Source organism: Pseudonaja textilis, chromosome 4 (assembly GCF_049901715.1).
Source record: "Pseudonaja textilis isolate UNSWEBS1 chromosome 4, rPseTex1.2, whole genome shotgun sequence".
Taxonomy (NCBI): domain Eukaryota; kingdom Metazoa; phylum Chordata; class Lepidosauria; order Squamata; family Elapidae; genus Pseudonaja; species Pseudonaja textilis.
Genome location: NC_141993.1, coordinates 7,727,401 through 7,740,648, shown reverse-complemented (window position 1 = coordinate 7,740,648; position 13,248 = coordinate 7,727,401). Strand labels below are relative to the sequence as shown.

Here is a 13,248-nt window from a genome sequence, read left to right as displayed (position 1 = left end):
GAGGGGAATTCTCCATTACAGTATTTCTCAACGTCACCAACTTTTAAGCTATGGGGACTTCCAACTCCCAGAATTCCCCAGCCACGCATGAAGGGAATTCTGGGAGTTGAAGTCCTCATAGCTTAAAATTCCCTGACAAAACCTGATTTATTTTTATTTATTATTTTTATTCTGAACACATAGGGAGTTGCTTCGCTAGATTAAGCCACCAACCTCTTGGCAAAGCATGTTCCCAATGAAAATGAAAAAGAAATACATGATGCCTTTTTAAAAAATTATCTATAGCTGGATTAGCTCGTAATAATTCTAAAGCTCCGCAAATAAGCCTTTTTGAGCATACTTACCAAATGTATAAATCCAGCTGCTGTCAGCCATGTGCTAATAAATATCGAGCACAGATTCACTAACTTGATGGAATTACTGGTTAAAAGAAAAAGAGAGAAAAATAAATTCTTCTCAGAGTTTGGTATTTTTTTCAAAAAAGATGAAACATTCTTTAGCTTTTTCAAATCTACCTTCCTAAAGATCCTCATTTTTTTCCTTTCAAGGTCAGTTTCTCAGCATAAAAGAACCCTATGGGTTTGACGTGCCTTTTAATAAACAAAGGATATCGGTAAAATAGGAAACTGTTGAAAATCTAAAGAAATGAACAATTTACTGGTGAGGGGCAAAATGTGTTTATGGGTGAATGACATGAGTTCATCATCTCTGGGAAGGAGACCAACTTTCTCACAGCTAAGTGGATGCCCCAAGGTCAGTCCTTATGGCTCATCTTGAAAAGCCAACCGTTAGGATGGGAGACCTCCAGGAAATCTCAGGTCAGATGGGAATTCAATTTTAAAATGAAGCCCTTACAAGATGCTTTGGAAATCGGCTCCTGTATTATTGCCATGAACACCAAGGATCCCTCATTTCAACCCTGAGCTATTAATTAAAATTTCTCCTTTATTTCTATTTCATTTGAGATCTGGTGGTGATGGTATCTATCCTACTTTTTTCCAGCTTACCAAGAAGTAAGTTGTGGTCTACCTTGTTGAATGCCTTTCTGAAGTCTAAGTATACCGCAGCATTTCGCTGGTGTATTAATTATTTACTATGCCAACAAATGGGTATATGGGCAGTCCTTAACTTACAACCACAACTGAGCCCCAGAATGTATGTTGCTCAGTGGGAAATTAGTTAAGTGAGTTTTGACCCATTTTTTTTAAAAAAAATTTCTCAGCACCTGGGTTAACTCAATCACTGCAGTTCTTAAATTAGTAACACTAATTTTAAGTGTTTTAAAGGTTTTTTTAAGGTTAAATGAATTTGGTTTCCCCATTGACTTCACTCATCAGAAGGTCGTCAAAGGGGACCACGTGACCCTGGGCCACTGCAACCGGGATAAATGTGAGTTGGTTGTCATCCAAATTTAAATCACGTGACTATGGGGATACTGCAAGGGTCGTAAGTGTGAATAAAGGTTGTAAGTCCCCTTTTTCAGTGTCATTGTAACTTCGAATGATCACTTAAATGAACTGTTACAAGTCGAGGACTACCTTTATATGTAAATGAGTATTTTTGATCCTCTTAGAATAGAATAGGATAGGATAGGATAGGATAGAATAGAATAGAATAGAATAGAATAGAATAGAATAGAATAGAATAGAATAGAATAGAATAGAAGAATGAAGAATGGAATGGAATGGAATGGAACGGAAGGGAACAGAACAGAACAGAACAGAACAGAACAGAATAGAATTCTTTATTGGCCAAGTGTGATTGGACACACAAGGAATTTGTCTTAGTGCAAATGCTCTCAGTGTACATAAAAGAAAAAAAATACATTCATTAAGAATCATAAGGTACAACACTTAATATTAGTCAGAGGGTACAATAAGCAATCAAACCATACCAGGAGACAGTCAATATAACTCCTAAGGACACAGGCGACAAAGTTACAGTCATACAGTCACAAGTGGGAGGGGAGGGGTGATAAGGAGTGATGAGAAGATTAATGTAATAGTAATGCAGACTTAGTAAATAGTTGGACAGTGTTGAGGGAATTATTTGTTTAGCAGAATGATGGCTTTTGGGGAAAAACTGTCTTTGTGTCTAGTTGTCCATTGGCCCTATAGAGTCATTTTGAGGGTAGGAGTTGAAACAGTTTATGTCTGGGATGTGAGGGGTCTGTAGATATTTTTCCAACCCTCTTTTTGACTCGTGCAGGATACAGATCCTCCATGGAGGGCAGGTTGGTAGGAATTGTTTTTTTCTGCAGTCCTAATTACTTTCTGAAGTCTTCTTTAATCATTACTGTATCTGATTTATGAAAAGAAATGTACCATTGCAAAATGGACACTGGTTACTGTTTTTTCAAAAGCTCTGTTTGCTTGTTTGTAGGTGAGCCAGGATTGTTCAGAATGGCTTTCCTGACTTTAAAGGAGAAGATTTATGTTTTGTCTTTTCAGCCCCAATTCTAAAAATAGGTGGATTAATCGACGTTTTTTCCCCCTTCCTTTTAAGCTGTCAGAGACATCTGTGCTGTCCCTAATTCTGCCTGAGCCCAGCCTAAACCCCTAAAGTTTTAGCGAATCCTCATTTAATTCAGGAAAGGATAGAGCATAGTGAGGGGATAAATAAATTTAAGAAGTCAGAATGAAGGGAGGGGAAAATCCACCTATTTTTAGAAACTGCCTGCTGAAAAAAATATATGTGTGTGTAAATAGGATTCAAATACACACAATGATTCAAAGAATTGTAAAGGTTATTATATAATTGACAGTTTTTTCTTAGAACCGATGGACAGTGTGTGGGGGGGAAGTAATGGATTTTGTTTATATATATATATGATAAACAGAGCGAGATTATTTTATGCCCCAAAGATGGAAAGATTTGGCAATACCAACTATGGGAAAGTGGTTGGTAAAGATGATGGAACTCGCTGAGATGACCAAACTGACTTCTTTGATTAGAGAAAATATATCTACATTTATTAGTGACTGGAAACTCTTGGACTTTAAAAAAAAAAACAGATTTCTGGTTTTGATTATTAGAGGAGAGGTATCATAGAGATATATTACAGATTGGAGGAGACACATTATAGAAATATACATACGTATTATAGAGAGGTAGGCTGTAAGTTTAGAGAAAGAGATAAATTTATAATTGTGCTTATAACAGCTATAAAGAAGATTTTCATCTTGGTTTTTAAAACTTTTAATAATGTGTGTGTGTGTTCACGTGCGCATAGGCACATTAATAGATGCAAATCATAAAATAATGGAAGTAGAATTACTAGGACCCCATGAATGTAGATCCTTGAAAGTAAACTTACTTAATAGAAGGTTTTTTTTAAAAAAAAAATATTAAATTTATTTGCAAATGAGCCATCGTCCAGTTATTTTTTCAGTCTTAAGTCTACAATGCAAATGTCATTTATCTGACCAAAGTTCTAGGTGTATGGATTTGATTTACTCCAGGAGTCCATTGTATGTTCATCCAGCAAATAATTAATCCATGAATGCCATCAAAATGATATGAGAACCAAACTGAATGATGGGTATCAGGATACAAGGATGAGAGTAAAAAGGAATATACCAAATCCAGTTAATACTTAGATTTACTTCAACTGTAATCCTATATACATTTAATTGAGAGGGGTGTGGTTTTTTTTAGAATAAACATACTTTCCTTCTTTTTATTATCAAATGTCCTTTATTAGGACAGAAGAGTTAATAGGATCATTAATTCATCATTGCAAGTAGAAACTGCAACAAAAACAACTCAAATTCTGGTTCACATTTTAAAATGAGCACTAATCATATTGTGATTCATATTGTCTGAATCTTGTCCATTTAATTCCTAAAGGACTGTGTATTTAGCCTTTATACAACAAGTCAAATCTATCTATCTATCTATCTATCTATCTATCTATCTATCTATCTATCTATCTATCTATCTATCTATCTATCTATCATCTATCTCTATCTCTATCAGCTATTTATCATCTAACTATTTATCTATCAATCTATACCATCTATCATCTATCTATCAATCATCTATCTATCTATCTATCTATCTATCTATCTATCTATCTATCTATCTATCTATCTAATCCTCCGGTCTGTCTACAATCTAGCTATCATCTATCTATTTCTACCTATCTTTATTTTATCTATGTATATTGTGGCCTTACCTTGTTTTAAGAATATTCAGAAACTGTAAGATTTCTGAGAACTGAATCAGCCTAAGAGCTCGCAAAAATCTTAAACCTGTAATTCAAACAGAAAAAAAAAAGAAGTCAAAAAACACTGTACATTGTACATTAAGAAACGTTTATAGTGTCATGAAATACTTAAGCTGTAGAGCTTCTTACAGGGGTAAAGTTATGTTAGGCATTGTACATCTACATAAAAAAGATTAATAGTTTGGAAAATAATAATAGTTTCATATCACACTGGAAATGAAGTCAACCACTGAAAATTCAGCATTCCTTGATACAAACCTGGGAAAAGTCCATTTTTCGCTTGTGTAGCCTGCCAGATCATTCTCATATCTGTTAAATATTTGTATCCGAGAATGTTGCTTGCCATGTGCCATTTCATGAGGAAAGCCTTTGAAAAGGGGTCTAGGATAATCTCAAAGGTCTTCTAGACTAATTCTCTGCCTGTGGCAGGAAATCCTATACCATTCTAGACAAATGGTTGTCCAGTCTCCTCTTGAAAACCTCCAGTGATAGAGTATCCAAAACTTCTGAAAGGAAGCCATTCCATAATTGTTTTCACTGATTAATTGTCAGGAAGTTTCTTTTTAGTTCTAGGTTGGATTTCTCTTGGATATTCTTCCCTCCATTACTTCTTGTCTAGTTCTTTGCAGTCTAGGTTGACCCTCTCATCCCCATGACAGTGCCTCAAATACTGGAAGACCAGCTATCATGTCACCCCAATTCTTCTCTTTGTTATACTAGACCTACCTAGTTGGTTTGAAGCGAAGAGTACGATGAACCATTGAATAATTGGACCATGAACCTCGCAATGGTTCATTGTACACTTTAGCCTCCAGACGCCTAATCGTCTTTGTGACGCTTCTCGCCACACTTTCTAGAATCTCAACATATTTTTTTTATATCGTGGTTGACCAGAACAGTATTCCAAGTGTTGCTTCACCAATGCAGCATAAAGATCATGTGATCTCGAAACTATCCCTCTGTTGAAAGGTGCAAGACTGCATTAGCTGCACAAGTAGCTGCAGCACATTGCTGGCTCAAAGTTAAATGGTGTTTTAAGTGGTCTACCAGGCCACTTAGAACCCTTTCACAGTGACTACTGTGAGATTACAGATTAACAAGAGTTGGAAGAGACCTTGTAGGTCATCTAGCCCAACTCCCACCCAAGCAGGAAAGGCCCTACACCATTTCTGACAGGTGGCAGTCCAGTCTCTTCTTGAAAGCCTCCAGGGGTGAAGCTCCCACAACTTCCGAAGGCAAATTCTATTCCATGGGTTGATTGTTCTCACTGTCAGAAAATCCCTCCTCATTTCTAGGTTGAATGTCTTCTTAATCAGTTTCCATCCATTATTCCTTGTCTGGTCTTTGAGTGCTTTGGAAAACAGCATGACCCCCTCCTCTCTGGCAGCCCCTCAAATATTGGAAGATGCTAAATATTGGAAGATCCCCTGGTTCTTCTCTTCACTAGACTAGCCAGGCCCAGTTCCTGCAACCATCCATCACATGTTTTAGTCTCCAATCCCCTAATCATCCTGGTTGCTCTTCTCTGCACTCTTTCTAGAGTCTCAACATCTTTTTTTCTAGTGTGGTTGAGCCATACCTTGAGAACGCCTTATATATAATTGCCTTAGCTGTAAATTTAAGTGAGGTCCAATCAGTAACCTGAACATTTCTTTAACTGTCTTACTTCTATTAAGCTTTTTCTCATCACTCAGAGATATGGGAGCTCAAAAGCTGAACAGAGGCTCAATAAACGCAATATAGACTTGTTTGCTGTGTTTTTAATCAAGAGTGTCAATTTTTATAGAAGATGCCAAGTATACAATTAGATTAACTGGAAAGTTTGCCTTTTAGAAAATAATTTAGATAAATAATACCATGTTTCCAGTTGGTAGGGACAGAACAGCATAAGGCTCATCCATTTCTAGGGGGGGAAAAAAACTTACAAAAGTAGAAAGTGTGACTCATTTTTAATGCCGATTGAAGTATAGGAATTGATAATAATACCAGAAGGACAATTTGCATTCTGCTTTCACTTGTTTAAATGAGTACCTTACAAGGCCTTAGAAACTTTCAAGAAGGAACTGGACTGCCCTCTGTCAAAAATGGTGTAGGGTCTCCTGCTTGGGGGTGGTGGTGTTTAGACTAGATGACCTACAAGGTCCCTTCCAACTCTGTCAATCCGTATCACAGGGATATTTCCAAAACAGTTTGGAAGTATTACACCCAAAGTTCTTCAGTCTTTGCTATTCTTTCCAAAAATTGTTTTGGAAATATCCCTGGGATATTTAAGGCCTCATAAGATGTTCATGGAACTCTCCATCAGCACCTAGAGCACCTGTCCATACCCAATCTGAGACACATTTTTCACACCTTTTCATCTGTGCACAGACAACACGGGCTGTTTTGAACCAAACACAGACTGAAATGGGGCTTCCAGGGGTCCGAGGGAAGAGGGAAATGTGGGGAAAAGGAGAAGAATGGTAGTGACAAGATCTGAGGGGAGAAGAGGAATGGCCAGTCAGTTTCCTGGGGCGCAATCCATCAGCTCATCTTTCTTGATGTTCTTGAAGTTCTCAGCCACTGGCCCACCCATAATCTTCTCAGTATTTCTTCTCCTCCTGAGAGACAGGGGATGTGCCACTCTAGACACCCAAAACATTTGAGGGGAGGGGGAAAAGGGGGGGAATGGAAAAGTAGGGAAGATCAGGAAAAAGGGAGTTGAGAGAATGTGCCACGCTGGGAATGCTCTCCCAGAAGAACCGTGGGGAGTAGCTTTGATCCTCAACCTTGCCTCATCTAGAATTTGTTTCATCCAAAATCCAGAACAATCAAAATGTCCCCAGGTTTTGTTTCAGCCAAACGAATGCAGAAGTTTCTGGTATGAGAACAAATTGGTTTTCTAACACCGGGCACCTTTCTAACAATGCCATTTTTAAAACGAGACTGGGGAGAATCCCAGAGAAAGCACAGGTAGAAAAGAGAAGGCCATGGATATATAAACTGAAGGTGAAATTAAAAGAAAGAAGCTTGCTGGAGGAGAAAACATTCACTCGCTTAGATTTGAGGCTAATGGCTTAGACATTGGCAAGGGTGTATCTCCTGGAAAATCTCAGTGATACCTTAAAATTTAGGCTGGCTTTCCAGAATGAAGAGAAGGAAATGAGATCCCTAAAATGTTTAACCCAGCAATCCATTTTAACAAGGCTATTCTTATTAAAAAATACTTAAAAACAGTTTTACCTTTCTGTGTAGATTAATAATCATAGGTATTAAGAAAGAGGGAAGTAATGGAGGTACTAGCAAGGAGAAGAAATATTAAAGGACAAAAAGCGGATTCGAAGAGAAGGATTATTTCTATTTTTAAATGATTTCTCCCTAAAAGAATAATGCTTCTTTTAAAGAAAGGACAATAGAAAGGGATAGATGTGAGAAATAACGTTTAAATAAAACACTATTGCTCTCATCTTGTTAAAACATCTCAGTTTAAAAAAAAATCCCCTTTCTGTTATTTAAAAGAAAGTCCTAATAAAATAATTTTCTTCGGCTTCACAAATTACGAGGAAGATGAGAAGGGGGGGAATCCTTTGCTCCCAATTGATATGGAAACACTTCATATTTTGCATATAAATCATTGCAGAAAGAAAGAAAGAAAGAAAGAAAGAAAGAAAGAAAGAAAGAAAGAAAGAAAGAAAGAAAGAAAGAAAGAAAGAAAGAAAGAAAGAAAGTCCCTCAGTCAACTGAAAGTTTCTTACCCCAGTGGTAGCCAACTCTGTAACAAGAGCCCAAACTCTGTCGAAATGTCTGTGTCTCTTCCTTTTCCAGGTTACTCTGCCCAGATTTGACTCGGTATCCATTTTTAAATAAATCTCCATGGGATTTCTTTCGGCGAGGTTTAAAAGTTTCTGTACGGCTACCCCCTGAAGGGATGTTGTAGACCAACATCTTGGTGGGAATCATGGCAACACAACTTAGAAGGATCAGCAAAACATGCTTTCCTTTTGAGATTTAGGCTACCGGAAATCCGTTGGGTAGCTGAGGGGGTGAGATATTCTGCCTCTGGTTTTATATCAAAACATATTTCAGGATCGCTGCAGGAAAAGGCATTTCTGCTCCTTCGCCCTTTCTGCTTCCTAGCCTCTGAAGAAAAGTGCCAAAGCAGGACTGAGTTGTTGACGGGGGGAAAAAAATGGATCTTGTTTGATATCTATAATATCACGGCTTAAAAGGCCTTCCCTATCCGGATATTGCTATATAATCTTCTTTCATACCCTCTCCAAAATGTATCCTTCCAGCTGGAGAAATCAAAACAGATTAGCACTCTGAAGAAGGGAGATGAGCAAGTGCTTTTGTGGATTCTACGAAGGACACAGCTCACCCTGACAGGTTTTTAATTCGCACAAAACGAGGTTAACTTCCACTGTTCCACATTGAAAGAAAACTATAATATCCTGAATGTTTTAAGCTGCTGTACGGCAAGGCACACAAGGCAAGATATCGATAGGTTGGAACAATCAGCCTCTTCAACCGGATCTACAGGCCACAGAGAAGTCCCCTCACCTGCATACCTCTAGATGTTGTGGGCCAACAGTGGCTAGCGGACCTGGCGGCAGATTTGGACAGTGAAGAGGTTCAGGAGGAACATGGGCTAGTCCCTGAGTCTGGGGAAGGCTCTGTGTCAGAGGCAGAGATGGGGCCAGGGCTGTCTGACAGTTATCAGCTGCCTTTGGAATCAGAAATCAGTGGGGCAGAAGAACAGCTGGAGCCTGTTCCCAGAGTGCACATGCGCAGAGCTGCCAGTCGAAGGGAACAGTTAAGGAACAAGGGTCAATTTGGGAGTAAAGGCACAGTGGATGGTGAATGGCCCCTCCCATAGGGAATAAAGAAGAGCGAAAGGGGAGTGCTGCTTGCAGGAGACAATAATTTCAATTTACTGGGGTGAAGATCTGTTCCTGACTTCTTGGCAAGTCATTGCTGCTGCAGCATGGTGTTTAGAAGCTATCAGCCTGGCAGTTCTCCAAGCCTGATAAAGGTCTGTAGTTGTGAAATCTCTTGAAAGATTTCTTGTTGGCCAGGAGTCTGCTGTAGAGGAATTCACTTTAAACTAAATAAAATGGGTTTCATTGAGACAAGGAGTTGGCTTCGTGATTTTGGGAAGCCTAGGTCAGAACATCGGTATCCTAGAATCTGCTGCAGAAATTTGGGGTGCAAATTTCAGAAATATAATTTGAGGCATTTGGGATGGAGTGTGAAGATTTTATAAGATGGGGTAACCAGCTCAAAAATATTAGCCCCTTCTTTTCCAGTGATATCCTAGAATCACCAAGATGGCTTTCTCAGGTTCTCCCAAGTACGGGTGCAGAGAAGAGCAAGAAAGCTGGTCAGGGGTCTGGAGGATAAGCCATACAATGAATGGTTGTGGGACCTGGTTATGTCTAGTCTAATCAAGAGAAGAACTAGGGGTGACTTGATAGCAACCTTCCAGTCCTTAAATGGGCTGTCAGAGAGAAAAAGAGGTTGACCAAAGCATCTGAGGACATAACAAAAAATAACAAATGAAAGGTGAACAAGAAGAAATCCAACCTAAAGTTAAGGAGAAATTTCCATCAGGGAGCACAATTAACCAGTAGAATGGCTCATCTCGTGTGGGTGCTCCACTACTACAGATTTTTAAAGAAAATATTGGAAATCCATTTGTCTGAAATATATAGCTTGAGCAGGGGGTTGGACTAGAAGACCTCCAGGGTTGCTCTGTTATTCTGTATTCTCTTTGTTTATGTACTTGATTGTTTTTCAGAGTATTGCATTGTATAATTGGTCGGTCTTCACCATGGAACACTTTGCACATTTTGTCTTATAGCTTAGAAACACACACTCTCTCTTGTGTATCATAAATACATTATGTGACAATATAAAACCTCTATTTAACTAAAAACTTAATATGGTATGAAACGGTTTAGAAAACAGTTTATAGTAAGTGAGAGCAATTGAAGGATGCTCTGAAATGTCTAGACATACTGGAAAAAAATAAAACGAGAGGAATTTGATCACGTCTCCAGCAATGATGAATACTGCGTAGTATTGCCCTCCCATGGCTTGTAAAAGCAGAATATGGGAAGGAAAAAAGAACGAAAGATATGCAAAGTGGGAGATGCAGTTACATTTTTAAATAATATATTTTTTCGAGAAATGTGCAACATGTTCTGAATCGGAGCATGGCATTTCAAATGTTCTGATCTTGGAACAAAACACCAAGACAAAATCTTCTGGCATAAATTAAATAACCTTCCCATTTGCAAATAGTGGTTATTTGTTTCAATTACAGCAAAAAGGCACAGATTGTAATTTCCCAGTTGTTCTTTTTATTCATGGGAAGTCCTAAATTATTCTAACCTTTTCATTTGCTCATCAGGGATAGAGTACTTAAAGTAGAACTGGATTTTATTTATTGACTTATCAAATTTAGAAACCACCCATTTCATGCGCAGAGTAAGTCTGGGTGGTGTACAATTAAAATGTAAGAACCATGTAAATATTGTACAGGTTGTCCTTGTCTTACAACTACAAGGGAGCCCAACATTGGTGTTGCTAAGTGTTGTGGTTTGCTGGCAGCAAGTGTGGATGGCTGAGGTCTCGGAGAGCAAGGACTCAGATGAGGGGCCTGCGTGTGATACAGGGATGGGGCCAGGACCATCAGGGAGTGGAGTGCTGCCTTTGGAGATTATGGAGGCTGGCAGCAGTGATGAAGAGGACCCCGAGGAGCCTGTGCTCAGCATGCGTGTACGCAGGGCTGCTCGAAAGAAAGAACAGCTGCAGCAGTACAGGCGACTCGGGAGTAAGGCTGCAAGGTAATGGCCCCTCCCTTAAGAGATAAAAGCCAGCTGACAAACTGGAGTTCTTTGCAGAAGGCAAAAAAGTTTTATACTCGAGCCTGGTGGATGTTAGGAACATATGAGTTGGTGTTTGGAGACTCTTTGTGTTTGAAATATTTCTTAGTGACTTTATCTAGTGTTCATGGCAGCCTTGCCCCACCTTGGTAAGGTTCATTCTTATCAGAGACAATTACTTTGAAACAGCCTTTTAACCGAGAAGGAACGGAATTCGTAAAGAATCATTAAAAGGTTTTGCTGTTACCTCTGTTTCGTGTTTGTTTCCTTGGAACAAGGTTTGGATCAGAACACTAAGTGAGACATTTGTTAAGTGAGTTTTGCCCCCGTTTTATGACTTTCCTTGCCAAACGAGTTACGTGAATCATTGCAGTCGTTAAGTTCCTAACCCGGTTGTTAAGTGAATCTGGCTTCCCCATTGGCTCTGCTTGTCAGACGGTCACAAAAGCGGATCACATGACCCCAGGACACTGAAACTCTCATAAATATGAACCACTTTCCAAGTGTCTGAATTTTGATCACGTCAGCACGGGGATGCTCCAATGGTCATAAGCGTAAAAAACAGCCAGTAGTTACGGCTGCTCCATCACTGGAGGTTTTTGTTTTGTTTTTGTTTTTTTGTAAAAAAAAGTTTTGTATTTTTATATGTCAAAAACATCTCTTTTAGTGAACAGCCTGGTTCCAGGTTTTCACATTTCCATACAAACATGACCTTGGTTTCATCCTTCATTCATCTTTCACATTTGATTTTGTATCATATCATCACATTTCATATTTTCTGTAAATTTTCTCAGATATTCTTATATTCTTCAGACTTATTTTATATATTTTCTAATCATATTTTAACTTATTTCTTTTTTCTTTAAATAATCCTCGTACCTTCATATTCATTATACTTTATACTTTTATCTGTCACATTTGCAATTTCATCGCATACTCTTATTTCATTATTCCATCTTAATTCTAATAATTCAAAAAATTCCCCTTTATTTACTAATTTGAGTGCACCACCCCTTTGTCTTATACATCATTTAGTTAACTCCTCTTTCATTCATAATAATGATTTATCACAATATAGTCACTTTTTAATTATTATCTTAAAAGTTAGTAACAATAATCTCCTAACAGCTACATAACACATCTGCATTTGGGGTCCCAATTCTGCATGGTATTTTCCCCTTCAATTACATTTTAAGTCATTTATTATTTCAAATAAGTCAATCTATTCAGTTAATCATAAAAAAAACTGATGTTGATCTTTTTATAACATTCCTAATAATTCATTTTAACTATATTCTTGAAACTGAAGGGTTTTTTTTTAAAGAAGAGATTGGATGGCTGTTTGTCTGGAATGGGATGAGGTTTCATACTTGAGCAAGATGCTGGTGTAGGAGATCCCCAAGTTCTCTTCCAAGCCTGTTTTATTGTGATTGAGACATGTTTTAAAGCAGAAGAAAGCAAAAAAAAAAATCTTAAAGACTAGTTGCCAACAAAAAAAAAAAGAGGTAAACTGAAACAACGAAACATGGTGGATACTTTGGAAAAATAGTCTCTAATTTGGCTTCTGCAATGAACTCAGGTTTGCTTTCTAAGAGATTGGTTCAAGACCTACAAGGGGTCTATTTCTATTTATATTGTTTTGCATTAATTAAATCTGTTTTTTTTTAAAAAATATATTTAACGGCGTGGAGAAAGACTGAAAGAGTACATAAAAGACACTAAATTAAAATCATTTAGAAATGGTCTCTATGATGAATTAAAAGCTTGAAAACTAGCATACTACGAATCATTATTTATCTCCCACTTTTCCAAATTTTATGTTATTAGGTTCTCAAGAAGTTCTATGAACTTTCAACAAATGTGCACAACAAATGTGCATTAAAATTTCAAACATAGAGAGGAAGTTCACCTACCCCACATGCAAGACATGTTAGATTTAATTTCTTCTTTTCACAGAGTTGAACGAAAAGCTGCTTTTAAATACTGGCTAGAAGCTATTCATTAGAAAGCAAGATTAAGTTAAATATTTCTACTTCCTACATTAGAGGGTCAAAATCACGTTTATAAAAATATAATTGGCTAATGAGCAATCAGTTCCACTTCACAATGGTTTGCTAAAGTTTTCCTATTTCTTTTTAGATCAGAAATATCTTT

The 13,248-nt window shown here is 37.7% G+C and overlaps 1 protein-coding gene across 13 annotated transcripts in view; it reads right to left on the bottom strand.

The window, feature by feature from the left end:
• KCNMA1 (potassium calcium-activated channel subfamily M alpha 1) overlaps positions 1–13,248 on the bottom strand; it is a 504,709-nt gene that overhangs the window by 192,659 nt on the left and 298,802 nt on the right. For 12 of the 13 annotated variants that reach the window (XM_087933804.1, XM_087933806.1, XM_087933813.1 and 9 more), the window contains exons 6-7: positions 4,178–4,253; positions 345–420 (exon numbers count right to left, since the gene is read on the bottom strand). In XM_087933804.1, the coding sequence (XP_087789930.1) occupies positions 345–420; positions 4,178–4,253 (152 nt within the window). Of the gene's footprint in view, positions 1–344; positions 421–4,177; positions 4,254–7,962; positions 8,418–13,248 lie in introns of those variants that run through there. The other variant, XM_087933816.1, reaches the window with a different exon arrangement.